The 18,059-nt window shown below is 62.6% G+C and overlaps 6 protein-coding genes across 13 annotated transcripts; 1 reads left to right on the forward strand and 5 right to left on the reverse strand.

Annotated features, from left to right (window-relative positions):
• Positions 1-349: 349 nt before the first annotated feature.
• PPP1R14B (protein phosphatase 1 regulatory inhibitor subunit 14B) lies at positions 350-2,493 on the forward strand. Its single transcript, XM_075545530.1, is given in 6 exon segments — positions 350-403; positions 405-506; positions 508-789; positions 1,799-1,882; positions 2,040-2,072; positions 2,155-2,493. Coding segments are annotated over 6 exon segments (609 nt in total). The 5' UTR covers positions 350-364; the 3' UTR covers positions 2,224-2,493.
• A 349-nt stretch (positions 2,494-2,842) lies between these two features.
• Positions 2,843-5,396, reverse strand: FKBP2 (FKBP prolyl isomerase 2). 2 transcript variants are annotated; one of them, XM_075545531.1, is made up of 6 exons: positions 5,262-5,396; positions 3,859-4,033; positions 3,517-3,629; positions 3,350-3,396; positions 3,085-3,120; positions 2,843-2,995 (listed from the first exon to the last, which is right to left on the reverse strand). In XM_075545531.1, exons 1-6 carry the CDS (start codon positions 5,357-5,359, stop codon positions 2,934-2,936), a joined length of 531 nt encoding a protein of 176 aa, XP_075401646.1. In that variant the 5' UTR covers positions 5,360-5,396; the 3' UTR covers positions 2,843-2,933. The 2 variants fall into 2 exon arrangements, with proteins under 2 accessions (XP_075401646.1, XP_075401648.1); XM_075545533.1 differs by lacking the exon at positions 5,262-5,396 and adding an exon at positions 4,187-4,317.
• Positions 4,326-5,129, reverse strand: LOC142444527 (uncharacterized). The gene has a single exon (XM_075545529.1). It carries the CDS (start codon positions 5,112-5,114, stop codon positions 4,326-4,328), a length of 789 nt encoding a protein of 262 aa, XP_075401644.1. The 5' UTR covers positions 5,115-5,129.
• Positions 5,397-8,001: 2,605 nt separating the features above from the next.
• On the reverse strand, positions 8,002-11,283 carry VEGFB (vascular endothelial growth factor B). Of its 2 annotated transcripts, none has more exons than XM_075545538.1 (7): positions 11,151-11,283; positions 10,557-10,599; positions 10,033-10,229; positions 9,783-9,856; positions 9,612-9,647; positions 9,153-9,287; positions 8,002-8,436 (listed from the first exon to the last, which is right to left on the reverse strand). In XM_075545538.1, the coding sequence occupies exons 1-7, from the start codon at positions 11,208-11,210 to the stop codon at positions 8,415-8,417; spliced, it is 567 nt and encodes a 188-aa protein (XP_075401653.1). In that variant the 5' UTR covers positions 11,211-11,283; the 3' UTR covers positions 8,002-8,414. The 2 variants fall into 2 exon arrangements, with proteins under 2 accessions (XP_075401653.1, XP_075401652.1); XM_075545537.1 differs by having other exon boundaries at positions 9,153-9,388.
• Positions 11,252-14,913, reverse strand: DNAJC4 (DnaJ heat shock protein family (Hsp40) member C4). 3 transcript variants are annotated; one of them, XM_075545536.1, is made up of 6 exons: positions 14,498-14,898; positions 13,670-13,763; positions 13,096-13,286; positions 12,846-13,010; positions 11,985-12,071; positions 11,679-11,899 (listed from the first exon to the last, which is right to left on the reverse strand). In XM_075545536.1, the coding sequence occupies exons 1-6, from the start codon at positions 14,590-14,592 to the stop codon at positions 11,785-11,787; spliced, it is 747 nt and encodes a 248-aa protein (XP_075401651.1). In that variant the 5' UTR covers positions 14,593-14,898; the 3' UTR covers positions 11,679-11,784. The 3 variants fall into 3 exon arrangements, with proteins under 3 accessions (XP_075401650.1, XP_075401649.1, XP_075401651.1); XM_075545535.1 differs by having other exon boundaries at positions 11,252-12,071; positions 12,846-13,007; positions 14,498-14,913; XM_075545534.1 differs by having other exon boundaries at positions 11,252-12,071; positions 14,498-14,911.
• A 508-nt stretch (positions 14,914-15,421) lies between these two features.
• On the reverse strand, positions 15,422-18,041 carry NUDT22 (nudix hydrolase 22). Of its 4 annotated transcripts, none has more exons than XM_075545540.1 (6): positions 17,995-18,041; positions 17,252-17,743; positions 16,513-16,611; positions 15,984-16,081; positions 15,773-15,866; positions 15,422-15,600 (listed from the first exon to the last, which is right to left on the reverse strand). In XM_075545540.1, exons 1-6 carry the CDS (start codon positions 17,998-18,000, stop codon positions 15,472-15,474), a joined length of 918 nt encoding a protein of 305 aa, XP_075401655.1. In that variant the 5' UTR covers positions 18,001-18,041; the 3' UTR covers positions 15,422-15,471. The 4 variants fall into 4 exon arrangements, with proteins under 4 accessions (XP_075401655.1, XP_075401656.1, XP_075401654.1 ...); XM_075545541.1 differs by having other exon boundaries at positions 17,990-18,020; XM_075545539.1 differs by having other exon boundaries at positions 17,968-18,002.
• Positions 18,042-18,059: the final 18 nt, after the last annotated feature.

Raw genomic sequence — 18,059 nt, forward strand, 5'->3', positions numbered from 1 at the left:
CCGGCCCCACTGGTGCCTTAATGGGGACCGCACACCAGGGTCACGGGGGGCGGAAATCCTGGGAGCGGGCGCTCAGAGCGCTCGCGTTTGGAGCCGGAAGGGGCAAGAGGGCGGTGGACAGACCGACGTCAAAGGCCCTAACGGCCAGTCCCTCCGCTAGCCGCGGCCGCGAGCGGGGCTGGCCCTTTAAGGGGGCGTGGTCGGGGGCGGGGCGATCCAGCGAGACAGAGAAAGCGGCTTCGGCGGCGGCGGCGGCGGCGGCTCGGGCGGCGGCCGCGGGGGACAAAGGGCGGGCGGGCGGGCGGATCGCGGGGCGGGGAGGGGAGGGGGCGGGGCGCGGCCAGGCCAGGCCCGGGGGCTCCGCATGCTGCAGCTGCCCCCGGGTACCCCCGCCGCCGCCCGAGCCGCGGAGCCGCGCGACCCGAGCCCGCGAGCTACCCCGAGCCAGCGGCGCGGAGCCAGCCGGCGGGCGGCCGGGAGGCGGCGGCTCAGGGAGGGGCCCGGCGCGCGCACGTGGCCCCGGCGGCCGCCATGGCGGACAGCGGCCCCGCGGGGGGCGCGGCGCTGGCAGCTCCGGCGCCCGGCGCGGGCAGTGGCGGCCCGGGGCCCCGCGTCTACTTCCAGAGCCCTCCTGGGGCCGCGGGCGAGGGCCCCGGCGGCGGGGAGGACGACGGCCCAGTGAGGCGCCAAGGGAAGGTCACGGTCAAGTACGACCGCAAGGAGCTGCGGAAGCGTCTCAACCTGGAGGAGTGGATCCTGGAGCAGCTCACGCGCCTCTACGACTGTCAGGTGGGCCCCCCGCCCCGCGCTGACGCCCCAAAACCGGTCTCAGATCGGGCTGCTGGGGAACCCCCCCCCCACCTTGAGACCGCTCGGCACCCGAAGTCAATGGGCGCTCGGCTTCGCGCGCGCTTTGCGCTCTGAACTCCCCGCCCCCCGATGTCGGTTCTTTCTCGTCTGACCTGAAGTCACTCCCATCTTCCCCGTCCTACTCCGCCGGGTGGCGTGGGGCCCTGAGAAGTCCCGCGAGATATCCTGGGCTTGGACGGGGTGCTGGCCCGTGGAAGGAGGTCTACCTACCTGCCTAGCTAAAGGGCGAGCCCCCCACCCCGGGCGGGTTCCAACGCGCTCCGCTAGAGCCCCATCTTATCATGGGACAGGCTAGCTCCATTTCTGAGTCGGCTTCTCCACCCTGTGACTCCCCAGTTGCTCAAGGGTGACTCAGGCCCCGGGGGGCAGGGTGGAGGAGTGGGCCTGCCCTGGAATGCAGCTGGTCCGGCGCTGGGTAGCTGCTTCCTGGGGGGGAGGGGTGGTGGGCGCCCCCCCCCCCCCAGCCCAACACGGGCTCTTTGTTTCCCTTTTGCCCAGGCCTGGGTCCTTCCTTCTGAAGACCCCACCCCACCCCCCTCAATTCCTCCTCCTTCCCGCGAAGCCGTGACAGGTGTTTGGGTGAGGGGAGGGGGATATGATGAACGGGGACAGCTGGTTCGACCTGTGGTCGGGTGAGATGGGGCAACCCAGAAGTTGGAGACACACATCTGCCTTGGTCTCCAGTCCAGAGCCCCCAGCCCTAGCTGTCTGGCACTCAGGGTGCCTGCTGGCTGGGACAGGAAGTGCCCCCCCCTTCTCATAGGCAGCTTGCCTTGGCACTAGTCTGATGCGTCTTCCTCCTTGGAGCAGCTGCCGCTGTCTGCTGGGCAGAGGACAGAGCTGGGCCCCTAGCAGGCAGGGGTCTGGTCCAGGCCCCTCACACCTCCAGTCAACTGAATCCCTTGTCTCCTGCCACCCCCACCCCCAGGAAGAGGAGATCCCCGAGCTGGAGATTGACGTAGATGAGCTACTAGACATGGAGAGCGATGACACCCGTGCAGCCAGGGTCAAGGTAGGGGGGCTGGTGGGGAAGTTGCCCCTATAAAACAGGGGGGGGGGGGCTTCTGGCGCTGAGGCACACAGTGGCATCTGCCTGGACATGGGTCTGCAGGAGGTGCCTTTAGGTCTGCTGCATTCCAAAAGCTCACTTTCCGCTCCCTCCCCCTTAGGAGCTGCTGGTTGACTGTTACAAACCCACTGAGGTGAGTGGCTTCCCCGGAGGGTGAGGTCTGGGGCTCTGCTGTCTTGGGGGTCGGGGCCCCTAACGCCTTCCCTCCCACCCAGGCCTTCATCTCTGGCCTGCTGGACAAGATCCGGGGCATGCAGAAGTTGAGCACCCCCCAGAAGAAGTGAGGGTCCTGGACCCAAGTGAACGGTGGCTCCCACAGGACAATCGCTGCCCCCCGACCTCGTAGCAACAGCAATACCCGGGGGGCCCTGCGGCTGGGCCTGGTGCCGGGAGCAGGGCTCCCCGCACCCCTGGCCCAGGGGCCTCTTCCCTTGCCCCCGCATTTTCCATTTTTGGGGTTTTTTATTGTTATTAAACGGACGGGACTTTTTGTGTTTTTATATTGACTCTGCGGCGCGGGCCATTGAATAAAGCTAGGCTATGCCTTTGGTGCAGTTCTAGGCTCGGCTGGTCTCTTGGGCGGAGGGGCCGTGGGTGTGGGACATGCTGTTCTCCACTGCTGCCAGCTCACTGATTCCCAGGTGACCACAGTCCTTCCTGAGCACCACGTAGTCATGGTGCTGGCTCCCAAACCAGGAGCTGGAGGTGCCTGGGGAGGGGGTGGGGGAGTGGCCTGCTATAGCAGGCACACACCTATCTCTCCTCTCCAGACCTGGGCTGTCCTGGGCCTGGTCCAGATGCCAAGGCTCCACTGCCAGGAAAGAAGAGGGATGCTGAAGGAGGTCAAGGTGGTGGGCCCCCCACCCTGGGGCCCACAGAGACACACACACAAGCTCACTCCTTGGGCTTTTCATGAGTTTTGTTTTGAAACAGTCTGGGTGGTCCCGGCTGGCCTCTCCCCCTGACCCCCTCCCGCCCCGCCCCAGTCACTTGGTTACAGTTCAGATCTTCGCTCAATTTTGAGCAGCTCCACCTCAAACACCAGAGTGGCACCACCTGTGGGGAGATGTGGAATCAGGCTGAGTACCAGCACCACAGGGAGCTGGGCCGCTGCTTAAGAGGGACATAGGAAGATGGTTTAGTACCTGGAATCTTTGGGGGCGCTCCTCGTTCTCCGTATCCTATGGGTAAGATGCACAAAGAACAAAGTGAACCAGGCCCTCCAGCTCTGACCCTAGGAGGGGTCTGCTGGTGGAGGACAGAAGTGTCCTCCCTTCCAGGCTCCATCAGACTTAGGACAAAGCAGATGGCAGAGGAATGACCACCAGGGATGGAGACCATGCAGCATGCAGCGGCTGGACCAGCTCTCACCCCTCCCGACCACCCTGAATCCTGCCCCAGGCCCCTTACCCAGCTCCGATGGGATCACCAGCTTCCGCTTCTCTCCCTCACACATCCTGCACAGCAGGGACACGTGTGCTCAGCACAGGGTGGCCCCAGGCTCCCCGCCTCCCCGCCACCCAGTCCCCGCCTCCCCCATCTCACTTCCTGGACCACAACCATGGCCCCCAACTCACCCCAGCAGCCCCTGGTCCCAACCCTTGATGACCTGGCCAGTGCCAAGGGAGAACACAAAAGGCTGGTTTTGGGGCAGGCTGCTGTCAAACTCTGTCCCATCTTCCAGTTTCCCCTGTAGGAGGGGGAGGGGGGCAAGAGTCAGCCTGAGATCCCTGAGCTACTCTGCCCAACAAGTTGGCCCCCTGGGTCCTTGGGTGGGCAGAACTATGGGTCCCTTACAGGTTTAGGTGCCCACTCGGTGAGTACAGGGTGCAGATAACTAAGGAAATCGACAAAGAGCAGTTGGTGTGGGCTTGCCTGGGGTCTGTCCTCCCTCCCCATGAGCCCCTCCCATTACCCACCGTGTAGTGCATGTGCAGGACATCCCCCTTTCGGGACTTGATGGGACAGTGCTCCGCCCTCTTCTTGACCCCAATCTGCAGCTTTCGCTTGCCCTCTGCCCCCGGGGCTGTAGCTGTGGCCAGAGCGCTCAGGCAGATGGGCAGCACTGCCAGCATCCAGTTCAGCCTCATGTCTCTGCAGGCACAGACCCCCACCGACAGACAAACCGACCAAGAGGGGGTAGGGAGAGGGTGGGAAAAGGGCAGGTACAGAAAGGATTCCACCCCTTCCCCACAATACAAGCCCCATCATTCCCTCCCAGGGCTCAGCGACTGCGACTGCACTTACCAGTCGAGGGAGAAGGGAGCTTGGCCGAGGACCCCAGCAGCGGGGGGAGGGGGTCAGGGGAGGCCACAGCAGCCAGGGACCCGCCCTTTTGCTCACCCCCAGCCCTTCCTTCCCTCCCTTGCCCCAGACCAGCTCCTCTTCAGTTCCCACCAGACCCTTTGCGCAGAGTCCAGACCCGTTCTGGCTGCACGGCTGATGAGCTGACCTGGCGACCCCACTCGCGCCACACCCAGCTGCCTCCGGCCCAGCACACCCACACCTCAGCGGCTGCTGCAGGGGGCCGCCCCCGAGGCACCCATATGTCCCCGCTTGGAGGTTCTGGGGTGCCCCTGTCCTCAGGGGGTTCTCCCCAGCTCGGCCCTGTGCTTCCACCAGGAGCACCGCCCCAGCTCTGGGCCCTTGGGGGTCTCCGGGGCACCCAGACTGGCCCTGTGTCCGGTGCTTCCCGAGTCCGCTCCACCCACACCACCTCTCCCGGAGGAGTTCTCGGTCTCCCACGTCCCCAGGCCCCACCACCACGGAGACCGCCCCCACGTGGACGCCCAAGGCCATTACCCGGGTGCGGGCTTTCGCTGGGCTCCTTAGCCCCGCCCTTCGGGGAGCGTGACTCCGCCCCCGTCACTAGAGCCCCGCCCTCAACAGAACCCAAGCCCTTTTCCAGAGCTGCAGCCACAGGCGGAAGGCCCGCTTCCAGTATCTGAGCTCCGTCCCCTTTGCTCTCCAAACTCGAGGCTCCACCTTCCAATTGTTCCGGCTCCTCCTCCAAGACCCAGGCTCCGCCCCGCCCCAAATCTAGCCCCACCCCTGGCCGCGTAGCCCCGCCTCCCTCAGGCACCAGCTTGGTAGTTCCACTGGACTCAGCTCCACGCCCCGCCCCGAACCCTGGGGCTCCGCCCCGAACAGTGTGAAGTCCCTCCCCCTGCGGCATCCCCAGACAGCTCCGACCCCAGTCCCCAATTCCCTTGTAGCCTATCCCTCGTTGACACTCGGGGCCCCGGCCCGCTCCTGCCCGGCCTGCTCCAGCCTGCCCCTCTTGCGCCCCACTCCCCCAGCCCGGGCTGTGGCCCCCGCTCACCTCCTCGCCGCGCCCCCGGAGTCAACCCAGTCGGGCTGCCGCCTTCGCGCAGGCGCAATGTCGTCGCTACCAGGCGGGGCCACGCCGCCCTTCCTCATTGGACAATGCGAACCCCGCCACCACCTACCGGAAGGGGCGGTTTCTCCCTTAGCCCCGCCTCTCGCGCCACCGCGTGATGTACACGTCATTTCTGGCGGGGCGGTCCTTAAGAGGAGGGGAAAGTGACTTCCGAAAGGGCGAAAGGCACTTCCGGGCGAGGTGAGCCTAGGTGACATCAGGCGTACTCCCTGATGGTCTGCGAGGCCCCGTCACCCGTGCCTCTCCAGCCTTCGCATAGCGTCCCTGCGCCTCTGTGTAACCACAGCTTCCAGTTGGAGACGCTTCGGAAAAGGATTCTGCAGCTGTCACTTGCCTGGCTCTATGACCTTGAGCAGTTCCTTCTCTGCTAAAACTGGGCGTCTCTACAAAGTGGGCTGGGGACCGCTCAGCCTACCGGGACCCTGGAGGCCTCGGACCCACTCCCCCGGCCCCGCACGGCTCATGTTCTGCCCTCTCTCAGCGCCCTGACCGACCACTTCCAGCCTCACTCTGAACAGCCCATCCCCCCACCAGTGCCCACCTTCGACCTTCTAGTCCATTGCTCAGAGACCCTCTAGGGCAGCGGTTCTCAACATTGCGAATGCCACGACCCTTTCATACAGTTCATGTGGTGGTGACCTCCAGCCAAAAAATTATCTTTGTTGCTACTTCATAACCCTAATTTTGCTACAGTTATGAATCAAGCGCCCCCCCCCAAGGGTTCACGACCCACAGGTTGAGAACCGCTGCTCTAGTCTAGAGTTTCCAAGCTGTAAGTCCTTGGGGAGCAAAAGGGTTCTCAGTTGCTCCTGCAAAGCAGCCGAGGAGTGGCTTCCACCCGCTGGCCTTGGGATCAATAGCCCGATGCACGCTGGCATCCACCAAACCAAACTCACTACCATGAAGTAAATTCGGACTCCAAGCAACCCAATAGGACACGGTAGAACTGTCCCTGTGAGTTTCCAAGAGTGTAACTCTTGCGGGAGAAGAAACTTTGCTTCCTAGAGCAGAGAGGCTGGTTGGTTGGCACTGCTAACCTTGTCGGTAGCAGCCTAACCCATAACCACAGGCACTGCCATCGAGTCAATGCTGACTTGGGTTTCCAAGACTGTAACTGTTTAGGAGAGTGGAAAGCCTAGTCTTCCTCCCTGAGCTGCTGGTGGTTTCAAACTGCGGACTATGCAGTTTGCAGCCCAATGCATAAGCACCACACCACCAGGGCTCCTCATACCGGCATCCACAGTATCCAGTAAATATTTGCCAGAGTCAAATCATGAATCTGCATTTGGCTGGAGGGTTAGGGAAACAGGCAACTTGAGGGCAGATGCCCAAGTTGGTTCTTCTCTCTCGGGTCTATTTCCTCTGTTGGAAAAGGCAGCTCATAGCAGGGACGACCTCAGAATTGAAGAGGAAGAGTGTATGCAGGAGAAACGTGAGTGGTGTCTGGTGGGACCGAGTGGGCTGGGAAGGACAGACCCATTAGGATTCCTCACCCTCATTGTCTCGGGTGAGCTGTGATTTGAGTAGTTTCAGGCCTGGGAAGTATTTGCATAGTGTCCAGTCTCCAGGCATTGCCTTCTCCTGTCCAACCCCATCCCTTCTTGTGACCCACCAAGAGTACCCTGGAGAAGAGCTTTGCTTAGAGTGGCAGCTTTGGGGTAACAGTGGAGGCTGCAGGGACGGTGAGCAGAACATGACCTTGGACTTAAATCAGACCAGGCTCAGGAAAGCCAGACCAGCAGCTGACGAGAGCTCTGGAAGTGCACGGGGAATCTAGACAGAGCCAAATGTGGGTTATGGGAGTGGGAACCTGTCTCCCATACCAAGTGTACCACAGGCTCTTGGTGCTTCCCTTGCAGGGCAGGGAGAGGGAGGCAGAGCCAGGGCTGGTGCATGATGACTTGAGGTAAGCTTCAGGCAGCAAAACAGAACTACAGGAGGTCCCCGATTTAGGACATGAGTATGACACACTACTGATAGACAAGACCGCCTTTGTTTTGCATACCTTATCATGAGTAACGGGCACTGCCTACAGGGTTATAATGTGCATCTTGCCGGGTGCTACCTCAGGTGTTCAAAGGATGGATTACTAGAGATCTGACGACAGAAGGCAAAAGAAAACCAGCAGAGCAAAACCAAAGAAACATCTGACTTCTCTCTGACCTGACTTCCCACCCAGTCAACAGAACAAAGTGCTTCCGTGTACTGCCTGGTGGGGAAGGTGGGGGTGTTTTTCTAGAATGTGCAAGCAGACTAAATTTCTCGGGAGCCCATAGGCCCTGACCACTGCAAGCACCCATTCCTCCCACGTGCACATGGGAACTGAGGCTCAGATACAGGGGCAGTGACCTCCACCACTCAGCAGGTCAGTAGCCATCTCCTTTCAGAAAGGAACCCTCGTGGTGACATGACTAGCAGTGGAGGTGGGGTGGGAGGAGGCAGAGGGATGAGGGCCTCCCTGTGCCCCCTCCCCTGCCCCCTGCACTTCAAGTAGCAGCAGTGTGAGGCCTGGGTGATGCTGGCTCTGCTTGGAAACAGCTGTGGGGTCTGGGACCTTGCCTGCAGCTGAAGAGGACAGCTCTGGGCTCAAGAGTCAGTGTGACGCAGACATTCGCGCCCAAGCCAGTCAGCCTGGGCAGTGACACACAGTGACACAGGCATGGACAGCTCCTTCCGTTTCTTTTATCGGGGGCGGGGAGGTGGGGGCAGTTGTCACACCAAAGCCCAAACCCCATTTGCTGCAGGGAATCGGGGTGTCCTTAGCGGGACAAGAAGGAGTTGGCTATAAGAAGCTCACTTGTACATGGTGGTTAAAAACTGGAAAGGACCCAGTTCATCCCCAACTAGCATATGACCCCTCTCGATGCCACCAGATCTCCGTGTCCAACTATGCCCACCCATTTGGGTGATGGCCTCGGGAGACATGGTCCAGCAGGAGAGCCCCGAGTGAGAGGCCCAGGTCCAGGAGCAGCGTCCTCTCCGACGGAGGTCTTCAGGGCGGGCTGACCTCCCCAGGCTGTGTGGGGCCTGTCGCCTGTGAGGCAAGAGGCCAAGCTAAATCTGAACAGTGACGTGTCACCTCCGCAGCTTCCGGCACCTGAAGAGGGAAGACGGGGCTGTTGTTCAGGCGGCCGGAGCACAGCCCCACCTCCTCTTGACTCACCCCTCTCTACATCTGTGAACCCCACTTTTGCCTAACACGCCTTAAAGGGCCCAGCTAACCTGGCCCCAATAGCCCCTCAGCCTGAATCCCAGCACAATCCCCTGTAGTCTCGGGGTCCATTCCTCACTACCAATGAGTCCATTCTGACTCCTGGCACCCCTCTAGGGTCAAGTAGCATCAGGAAGGTTTGCAAGGCTGGAAAATCTTTACGGGAGTGGACAAGCCTCATCTTTCTCCTGCGGAGTGGCTGGTGGGTTCAAACGACCAACCCTGGGGTTAGCAATCCAACCCGCAACCCACCATGGAGACAAATGTCCACCACAGACATTCTGGGAAGCCCTGGCAAGTAGGGAGCTGTTTCCTTCACCTCTCCTCTACTCATGTGCATCTCTTCCAGATCTTCTGAGACTTCTCAGAGATAGGGCCCAGGGTCAGACGGCCCTCCCCACAGCTCTCCCTTCCACTGGCACCATCCCTGCTCACGCCTGACTCCCGCCTTGTTTACACAGAGCCCGTGCCAGCAGACACTCTGTAAATAGTTTCTCAACACATCCATCAGCTTCCAGCTCCCTGGCGCTCCTCCTACTGACTGGACCTGCTCCAGGACCGGGCCTAAGGCTTTCCTGGGAACCAGCCCCAAGCCCCCGCACCTGCAGGTGTTTGGGTTGAGCTCTAAGCCCCGCCCTTGGCAACGGAGGAAGCTGCGGCGTCGGCAGCGGCAACGGCAGGTCCGGGGGTCAGGGCGCTGGCGGCGCTGGGCGCAGCGTGGGCAGAGGGGCCTGGGGCTGGAGTGGGATGGGTGATGTCAGCTGGGGAGGGTGCTCTGGGGACGGAGTCCCAGCCCGGCACAGAGCGGGGCTGGGGGCGGTGGTGGGGAGTGGGAACCCTAGGAGGAGAAGCGACATGTCTGGGGCAGGAAGCAAGAAGCTTCCCCGGAGGAGCACGCGGAGGGACTCTCGGAGGAACAGGTGGAAAGGGGTGAAGGGGCGCAGGTGGGAGGAGAAATGGGGAGAGGAGGAGGAGACCACAGACCCTCCTCCCCGTGCCCTCCCCACTCCCCACACATCCTGGACTCCTTGCCCACCTTAGCAGGAGCCCAAGAGGCTCACCTGTCTGGCTTCCCCGGACTCTCTCTTTTTTTTGGTCTGAAAGGTAAGAAAGTCAGACAGACAGAGGCAAGGAGAGGGAGATCAGGAAGTCCAAACGTCCCACGCGCCTGCCCACGGCCCAGGTCGACCCCCAGCCCCTGTGCCCCTGGTGTCTGCAAGTCTGGCGGGCACCTGCATTCACACTGGTTGTGTTCTTCCAGCGACATCTCCCCCAGTTGACTGCTAGAGTACCGGATCATCAGGATCTGCGCCCCGGAGGAAGACAGGGAGACAGTGAGCCTCACAGCCAAAGGGGGTGCTCCAAGGGATGGAGGTGAAACAGCCTGCCCACAAGCCAGCCCCCTGGCCTCCAACTCTCCCTGTGCCACCCCCTCCCCGACCCGCCGCGCACTGGACCAGGCGGGTCCACCTGTAGGGGTACCTGCATTCGGACTTGGTGCTGGCCCGTGGGGACGCACTCCAGCCCATCATCTGGGCAGCAGCCGCCGCAGCGATGCACTGTCACACAGCTGGGCACCAGTTGCTTGGCCACGGTGCCCATGAACTCCGTGGTCAGGGGCACCACCACCTCCCGAGGCTGGCAGGTGGCTCGGGAATAGACATCGATCCAAGACACCACTGGGGGCAGAACGACAATGGGAAGGGTTTCATTCCCCAGGGGGTTCCGAGGGTTGGGGGGCAGGGAGAGAGGGCTGAAGCTGCTCCCTGGTCCCCCTGCCTTCTCTCCAAATCCAGGGATCCCTCCACTTCCCCTCCCATGCAGCACCCCTCTGCCCAGTCTATCCAGGGCCCGGGGTCCCTCAGCCTCCACTCCCTCTGTGCCCTGTGAAGAGGGCAGAGCCCGACTCTGCCTCTGACAGGGCAATTGTGGCGACAGAAGAGAGAAGGGGCTCAGATGCAGAGCGAACTGTGGACTGGCCCTTGCCAAGGAGCCCTCGTGACTACCTTTATTCTGGTGGTCGGGCACATCAGGCTGGGGGGCCGGGGCCTGGGGAAGAAAAGAGACCTGAGCTGGGGGACACCCTTGCATCCAGGAGTGCTCTAGGAAAGGCGAGCCCTGCTGTCCCAGGGCTGTCCTCGCCGTCAGGGGGCTCTGCCTGCGCGCTGGCATCTTCCCACATTGCTCTGTTCCTGGGGCCATGGCTCCAGCTTTACCTGTCCTCTCCTGGCCACCTGGGACCTGCCCCGGCCCACGACCCGCCTGGCGCACTCTGCGGGCAACGTCGAATCTCCAAGCCTCGGGGGACGGCCTTGCGCTGGAGGCCGCAGGTCAGGAGCGGGCACAGTGGGCGCCGAACCAGGTCTAGCGGGCACTGGGCACTGGGGTGGCTCCGCCCCCAGCTGCGCCCAGGGGACCGGGTGGGATGGGGTGGGACGGGGGAGTGGCCCTGCGGCTGGGCCGGCAGAAGAGGCGCCTCCCGGGGGGGATGCCCCCATCCGGGCGGGACCCCGCGGCTCCTTCAGTTGAGGCGCGCGCCTCCCCACTTCCGCCAACCTTGAGAGGGCACGGCGGGCAGCGGGCTGCGGGGCCGCACGTACCTGGGCAGGGGCCAGCTGCAGGAGCGCGGCGAGCAGCAGGCGGCGGAGCAGGGGGCCCATGGTGCCCGCGGGGGCCGCGCGCCGGGCGCGCCTGCATCGCCCTAGCCAGGCGACGCGGGCCGCGGCGGCAGCCCCAGCCCCATGGCGCGGGCGCGGCGGGCGGGGGCCGGGCGCGGGGGGCAGCTCCTCCGCAGCCCCCTCCCGAGCCCTGGGTGCAGGCAGCGCAGCGGCGGCAGCCGGAGGAGCCGGGCGGGCGGGCGGGTGGCCGGCGGCGGGCAGCGGCGGGGATGGCGGGGGCGGTGGGGGGCCGGGCCCGGACTGGCGGGCGGGTGGCTCATGTGACCCAGACACGCGCTCCCCACCGGGCCGCGGGGCGGGGGCGGGGCGGGGGCTGCGGGCCGGCCCTCCCTCCCCACGCCCCCTCCCGCCGCGCCCGGGAGGGAGGACGCGCCGCCCAGGGGGCCGGGCTCCAGGGGCTTGGAGAGGCCTGGCCGGGGGCGCGGGCTGGAAGAGTTAGGGAACCGGACGGAGGGTAGAAAGGACTTTATTGTGTGCGTTCTGCGGGTGGGGCGCAGTGGGAGGGAGGCGAGGAGAGGACACGCTGTAGGCCTGGTCCTTGTCCCCGGGCGGCTCTTCAGGGGTCTGCACGGGTGGGCAAGATGGCAGGGTCCTCGGGGGGCCCTGGCGGCTGCGAGGTCGTGGTAGTGGTGGTCTGCAGCCGTCCCTGCTGGAGCCTGGTGCTGTTGGCTCTGAGGAGACGGGCCTGTTGTCTGGGGCAGGGGCCTGGGAGGGTGGTGCCAGGGCAGTGGGGGGCAGGAGAGAAGAGTGACAGACCTGGCCCGGGCCCTGGTGTCGTTGTAGATGGCAGTAATGATACGGTCCTTTTCATCCATGAAGTTCCGGTGCATCTGCTCCAGCTTCCTGCAAAACCAAACCCACTGGCATGGAGTGGGTTCCAGGGTGGAATGGCCTTGGTGAGGTTCCTAGACTGTAACTCTTTAACGGAGTAGAAAGCCTCATCTTTAGCCCCAGAAGCACCAGATGGTGTTGGAACTGTGGACCTGGTGATTAGCGAGCAGCCCAGGGCTTCACTATTCCCCCTGGGTTCCCCAAATCTCACTCCCTTTGACCCCATCCCAGGCGCTCACAGTTCTACACAGGTGGGACCTCAGCTGAACCATGCCTCCAATAAGTGGCAAAGGGTGGGCTATGGCTTGTCCAGAGACCCAGGTTGCTGGCTGACCTGCTGACTGTCAGTCCGGTCATCTCAGTGACCCCTGCAGGACTACAAATGGTTGTCCATCTATAACCTTATCGCTGAACCGGGCAGCCTGTTGGCCATGGAATGGCCTGTGGGGTATCTGCTATGGGGAATTGCTGGCAGGGCCCCAGCCACCCTGGGGTGGAGCCCACCGACGAGCGAGGGCCAGTGTTAGTGAGGACCAGGGCAAACGAATTTGCTTCCTGCTCACTGTTTTGGTTTATTCCAGTCCTGCCAGGCAGCTGGTGACAAAGAATATGAAGGACAGAGAGTGACCTTGTGAGAAGAGTCTCCAGGGATAGGCTTGCAGTAAGCCCTGAGTTTAAGGTGCACAAGCCTGGGTCACGGGGGGCAGTGAGGCTGGGGTGCTGAGCTCACAGTCTCCCTCATCCCTCTGCCCATGCCCTACTCCCCGGGAGGTCAGCCGGGTGCACCTGAAAGCCACGTAGTGCAGGCCCATGCCTGCTAACATCAACAAGAGGCAGTAGCCCAGCACTCGCTGGTTGTGTCTCTGTTGCTGCCGGCTCCCCTCAGGCCACTTCGTCCTTACATGGTGGAATTGGGCCCAGTACTCCGTGTTGGGAGGCTCCCAGGAGCTGCTGAGAGAGAGGGAGGGGTGGTATGGACACAAGGCTCCCCAATCGACTTGGGGGCGGGAGGATGTGCTGGGGGAGACGGCTGTACCTGTGTGCTTGGTGGGCAGTTGTGGGGCGGGGGTGAGGTGCAGTTCCAGGAGACTCTGGGGGCCTGGCTGAGCGGAGCTGGTGGTCGTAGCTGCGGCGGTTCTGCTTGTGACTGAGCACGTGATAGGCCTCATTCAGCTCCACAAAGCGGCTGTGCAGCGCTGGGTTCCTGGGGTCCCGGTCGGGGTGCAGCTGGTGTAGGACAGGACTCTGTTTCTTTCTCCTGTGATCTATCTCAACGAGGGCCACCCACCAAGGTTCCAGTAACTCCCAAAGACCCTGGCCAGGCAGCGCTCCTCAAAGTTAGGAAACACAGACTCCTGCCCCAACCTGTTCCAGCAGTCCCTGCTCTAACCACAGGCCTGATCCAAGCCTTCCTTGTTGGGAATTCTCTATCCAGAGAGCCAGGCCCAGGCCCTCAGGCAGGACCCCTGCCTCTGGTCCCAACCTTTCCTCCCACCTGGCCCAGATGGCCTGCCTTGTAGGCTTAGGGAGTGTGGCACTATGAGGCCACAGCTGTACCCCTTCTATTCCTGCCAACTTGGGGCACATGCATCCCCATCTGGCAAGGGTACCTCTTTGGACTTGGTGAAGAACGCACGTTTAATTTCTTCAGGGCTGGCTCCTGGCTGCACTCCCAACAGTTCATAGTAGTTCCTGGGACCAGACCTGCGGAGAGGCCCCAATGGTAAACCCAACCACAGGGGTTGAAGGAGCCCGGGGGATAGCCCCGCCCTCTTCCTTGAGAGCCACACCCACTCTTCTGCTAGACTGGGTAGGCTCATCCAGACCTAAGGTCCCTCTTCCGGTCTGGGCCAGCAGGTCCTCTCTTCGGTGCTGAGGGCACCCCTACCATGAGACCCTGCGATTCTGGAGTAAAGACTATGACGTCTGTGGGTCCCTACCAGGCCCAACCCCCCACCCAAAGTGGACACCAGGCCTCTTTGTAGCCCCCAACCCTGGATCCTGGAGGCTGCGGGGTGGAGGCAGGACAAATCCTGTCCCAAGACCTCTGCCCTCCGTGAGTGGTGGTGACTAAGTCTCCTCAGAGTGGGGTCCCGGAGCCCCTTGTATCAGAAACACCAAATTCCTAAATGCCACCTTATCCTCCAGGTCAGAAACTCCAGCCTCTGTACAGTGATGGCTGAGGTGGCTAGGGGGGTGGAAGCCCCTCTGGACTGAATACCGGGGCTCAAATTTCGGGGCCACCGCTTAACCCACTGCATGACCTTGGGAGCATGCTTCACCTCCGATCCTGTGTCCTCAGCAGTGAAGGTGAGGGCTACCTGCAAGCGGCCCGTGGGGCACCAGGCACAGTGAGGGGGCACTGTCTGATTACATGGGCAGGACTCTAGGCAAAAACCCACTGAGTGACCGGGTCGGGCCCCGGGCACCCGACTCACCGCTGCCCGGCGGCCGCTCCAAGGAGCCGGGAGTGGGGACAGCGGGGACACAGCCGGCACAGGCGCAGGGCCAGCGCGGTCAACAGGGGCGGCATGGCGGCGGGCGGGGAGCTGGGGAGAGGAGTGCATGGGGACCAAGATGGGCCGGGCGGCAAGTGCTCGGGGAAGGCGTTTGGCCCCGTCTACTTGCGTTGGAAAACAACCCGGGCAGCCTAGTGGCGGTTGGGGTCACCGGAGCCCCGTATCCTGGAGCTGTTCCCGCCTCTGACCCGGGAGTCTGGGGCCCAGCCCCGCACGGGTCTCGGCGCCTGAACCACCGACTGGGAAGGCGAGACCCTCTCTCCACCCGGGTGTCGGGGAAGCAGGGGCGGGAAGAGCTCCAGCCAAGCCCCGCCCCGCAGCACTCACGGACTCCGCGGCCATTTCCTGCACCGAGCCAGGCCCCGCCCCTAATTTTCATTGGCTTAGATGTCAAGACCACGCCCATACAATCGGCAGAGGCGTGGTCCTTAAAGACCCGCCCCGTTCACCTATTGGCTTTGAGGCCATGGGCCCGCCCACCAAGGCCGGGCCAGTGGACCTGCAGACAGGTACACGCCCACCTGGGAAGCTGGCGAGACTCAGGCTGCGTCGCGACGCCGCCAGGTCCTGGCTTGACCTTCCGTAGGGCTTTTCAGCCAGATGTCATCGCTCCGTCCCGCGGGCGTAGCTGTGACTCCGCGCGGCACGTTTCACGGAGCAGCCTCCCACGGCACGGCACCGAAGTTAACAGGGTCACTGCCCTCGCCCCGTTGTCATTGGGGGACAAAGACTGGCAGTGTCATTGGTTTTCTTTCGAGTCACTTGTACTGCCTTTCGCATCCACCCAGGGTTCTCCCAGAGGCCCCCTTTGGCTCCCCCCGGAAATATCAGGCACCAATGGAATACAAGAAAAGGGGCCTTTATTTAAAAAAAAGGGGGGGCCTTTATTGTCTTCAGCGCTGGGGCGGCAGGGCTGGTGCTGAGAGAGCATGGTCCTGGACCAGGGTATAGAGGAGAAGGGCTCCTTTAGCTGAGGGACAGAGCTCTGCCCAGACCTCGGCCTCTTGCAGCCTGCGGACGCTCTGTGGGGAGATCAGAAGTCCAGACCTCCTCTCCCTTGGGTGGGGGAGGGGGGCATTCCCACAGGAGACCTTGAGAAATCCCGGAGTCTTGGTCTGGCCCAGCCCCACAGGCCTCTTTGCAGGTCCCAACCCCCACCCTGGGCAAGGCCAAGTACAGCCTGCTAACCCACACCTGTGTCCCCACAAAGATGACTCCTGTGGACTCATCGGCTTCGGGTCCCCCATTCAGGTAGTACTCCCTCACCTGCTCAGAAGTCAGACTACACCTGGAAAAGGACAGGAAGGAAACTCAGTGGGTCCCCGCTATCTGGAGGGTCCCTGTGGAGTCCTGGTGCCCTTCCCCCCAACCCCAGGACCCAGGATCCTGTCCGGAGCCCACTCACTGCACAAAGAATGCGGCACTGGCACGGCCGGAGCTGGTCTCGTTGCAGGCGATGCCCAGCAGCTGGGGCTGGCTCAGGGTGAGCAGCGGCAGGTTCACCTGGAGCCAGGGGTCCCACCTGTCAGTGCCCGCCCCTCTGGGTGGAAAAGAGCCAGCCCTTCACCCCAGCACAACACTGTACAGTTTGTGGATCCAATGTCCAGGATCACAGAATCTCAGATCATCAGCCTGTCGGTTTTACTGATGGGGAAACAGGGCCCAGGGAGATGGAGCAATTTGCCCAGGGCTCCCCACGGGTGGTTTAAAAATGAGGACTCTGACTTATGCCTTTCCGTCTACCTGTGGAGTGAGATATCGAGAACCTTTTCCACTGTATGAAGAACGAAAGGGAGCCACAGAGAAATCCAGGCTAGAATTCCAATTCCGTGTGCCCAGTAGCCAAGCCCAGCTCTCCCCGATGCCAACCCAGGCCTGCAGGATTCTGGCATGGTCTATGGCCCAGCCCCCATGCCCACCTCCAGGACATTCACCTCATCACAGATCTCCCGAAGGATGCTGGAAAAGAGCTCACGCACCACCAGCTCCCCAGGAAGGTCCTCATGCTGGGGACTGTTGCCAGGGCACAGGGCCTGGAAGAGTCCAAGCTCAGATCCCAGTGCCACCCTCCTCCCACCCTGCCCGCCCACCAGTCCTTGCCAGCCTGAGGCCTGCTGTGGGCACGGTGGAAACATTGGTGATCCAACGGCCCAAACTCAATTTTGGACAAACAAACATCCAGCTTGGGGGGCAGCGGTGGACACCACATTGAGACTAGGGGTGGAGTAAGGCACCTCTTTCTTTGCACCTCCCTGTTATCACAAGCATACTGTATCTTGGTGGCGTAGTGGTTATGCATTGGGCTGCTAGCTGTGAGGTGAGCAGTTCAAAACCACCAGTCGCTCCCAGGGAGCAAGATGAAGCTTTCTACTCCCTTAAAATCAGTCTTGGAAACCTACAAGGGCAGTTCTACCCTGTTCCAGAGGGTCGCTGGGAGTCAGCATGGACTCGATGGTGCTACGTTATGCTTTGGTCATCCCTAGCACCCTGAGGGTCTGGGATAGGGACTAGGAGAGCGGCTAAGGGGTTGTCCTAGGCAGTCCTCTCCCTGCCCATCCGACACTTATCCCTGGATTGTTGTCTGCATCCACCCCAGGGCAAATGAGGCTTTGTGGTCCCATTTAAGGCCCCACCTGAGCTGCCTGGGTGTTCGTACCCTGCCTGCCCTCTCACCTGAGGTTCAGGGTGCCCACCAGGCACATCCATCAGCTCAGGGGCCTCAGCCACCTGCCGAGAACGTCGCAGAAAGACAAGGAAGTCATCAGCAGTGACCAGCGCAGCACCCACTCCCAGTGGGTCAGCCAGGTAGGCCTGCCTGTCACCCCAGTCGGCGGCTCCCTGCTGCCGCAGAGAGGCAGCTGAGCTGGCCCAGTTGGTGCCCAGGAAGTCTCTGTAGGAAGTGAGGCCCAGGTGCAGGCACAGCTGCGGCCCCAGGGAACCAGCGGGTGCCAGGGCGGCCGAGTGCAGGCGGAACTTAGGGGCATCAAAGAGCCACGGCTGGGCCTGCAGCCGATTCTCCCAGGCAGTGGCGATGGCCTCATCCACTCCTGGCAGTGGGCGGCGGTCATAGGCTGGGCTCAGCTCCACCCGGACCTGCTCCTCGGGCAGCCCACCCCGGGGACACTGCAGCAGCAGGGTCACCTCGGGGTCCATGGCAGGGCAGCTCTGAGGAAGGACACAACAGGACCTGTCATTTCTAGGGCCACACAGCCTCCCCTGAGCCCGGCACAGACAGGCTGAGCGTCCCCCAGGCCCTCCCTCTCCAGGGCCCTGACCACTCCCTGGGCAGTGAGGTGGCCCCCATCATTCCCGCCCGAGCCACACTGAGTCCTGAGACTCCGCTTCCTGGGTATCCCTGCCACCCGTCTGCCTCGGGTCGAGTCACCCACAAATGCCCAAAGCCCGGAAGACCTTGCCTCCATCCCTGCCGCGTCGACACCCCCTCCCGGGTCCGGAAGTCCCCGCCTCGTCCCGCAAGCCC

Source organism: Tenrec ecaudatus, chromosome 4, assembly GCF_050624435.1.
Source record: "Tenrec ecaudatus isolate mTenEca1 chromosome 4, mTenEca1.hap1, whole genome shotgun sequence".
In the NCBI taxonomy this organism is placed as follows: Eukaryota; Metazoa; Chordata; class Mammalia; order Afrosoricida; family Tenrecidae; genus Tenrec; species Tenrec ecaudatus.

Excerpts from the sequence above, each read along its gene's own strand:
- LOC142444527 (XM_075545529.1), bottom strand. The coding sequence starts at position 5,114 with ATGCCGCAGGGGGAGGGACTTCACACTGTTCGGGGCGGAGCCCCAGGG.
- VEGFB (XM_075545537.1), bottom strand. The coding sequence starts at position 11,210 with ATGGGCCCCCTGCTCCGCCGCCTGCTGCTCGCCGCGCTCCTGCAGCTG. Across the intron at positions 9,648-9,782 it reads CACAACCAGTGTGAATGCAG|ACCAAAAAAAAGAGAGAGTC; the intron begins GTGCCCGCCAGA and ends CTTACCTTTCAG. Across the intron at positions 9,389-9,611 it reads AGTCCGGGGAAGCCAGACAG|GGTTCCCACTCCCCACCACC; the intron begins GTGAGCCTCTTG and ends TTCTCCTCCTAG.
- NUDT22 (XM_075545539.1), bottom strand. The coding sequence starts at position 18,000 with ATGGAGGCAAGGTCTTCCGGGCTTTGGGCATTT. Across the intron at positions 17,744-17,967 it reads CTTCCGGGCTTTGGGCATTT|AGCTGCCCTGCCATGGACCC; the intron begins GTGGGTGACTCG and ends GTCCTTCCTCAG. Across the intron at positions 16,082-16,512 it reads TTCGGGAGATCTGTGATGAG|GTGAACCTGCCGCTGCTCAC; the intron begins GTGAATGTCCTG and ends CCCTGGCTCCAG.
- DNAJC4 (XM_075545534.1), bottom strand. The coding sequence starts at position 14,592 with ATGCCGCCCCTGTTGACCGCGCTGGCCCTGCGCCTGTGCCGGCTGTGT. Across the intron at positions 13,011-13,095 it reads ACTGCCCACCAAGCACACAG|CAGCTCCTGGGAGCCTCCCA; the intron begins GTACAGCCGTCT and ends CCTCTCTCTCAG. Across the intron at positions 12,072-12,845 it reads CTGCACTACGTGGCTTTCAG|GAAGCTGGAGCAGATGCACC; the intron begins GTGCACCCGGCT and ends TTGGTTTTGCAG.
- FKBP2 (XM_075545531.1), bottom strand. The coding sequence starts at position 5,359 with ATGAGGAAGGGCGGCGTGGCCCCGCCTGGTAGCGACGACATTGCGCCT. Across the intron at positions 4,034-5,261 it reads TCCGGGGGCGCGGCGAGGAG|AGACATGAGGCTGAACTGGA; the intron begins GTGAGCGGGGGC and ends CTGTGCCTGCAG. Across the intron at positions 3,397-3,516 it reads TGGGACCAGGGGCTGCTGGG|GATGTGTGAGGGAGAGAAGC; the intron begins GTGAGTTGGGGG and ends CCTGCTGTGCAG.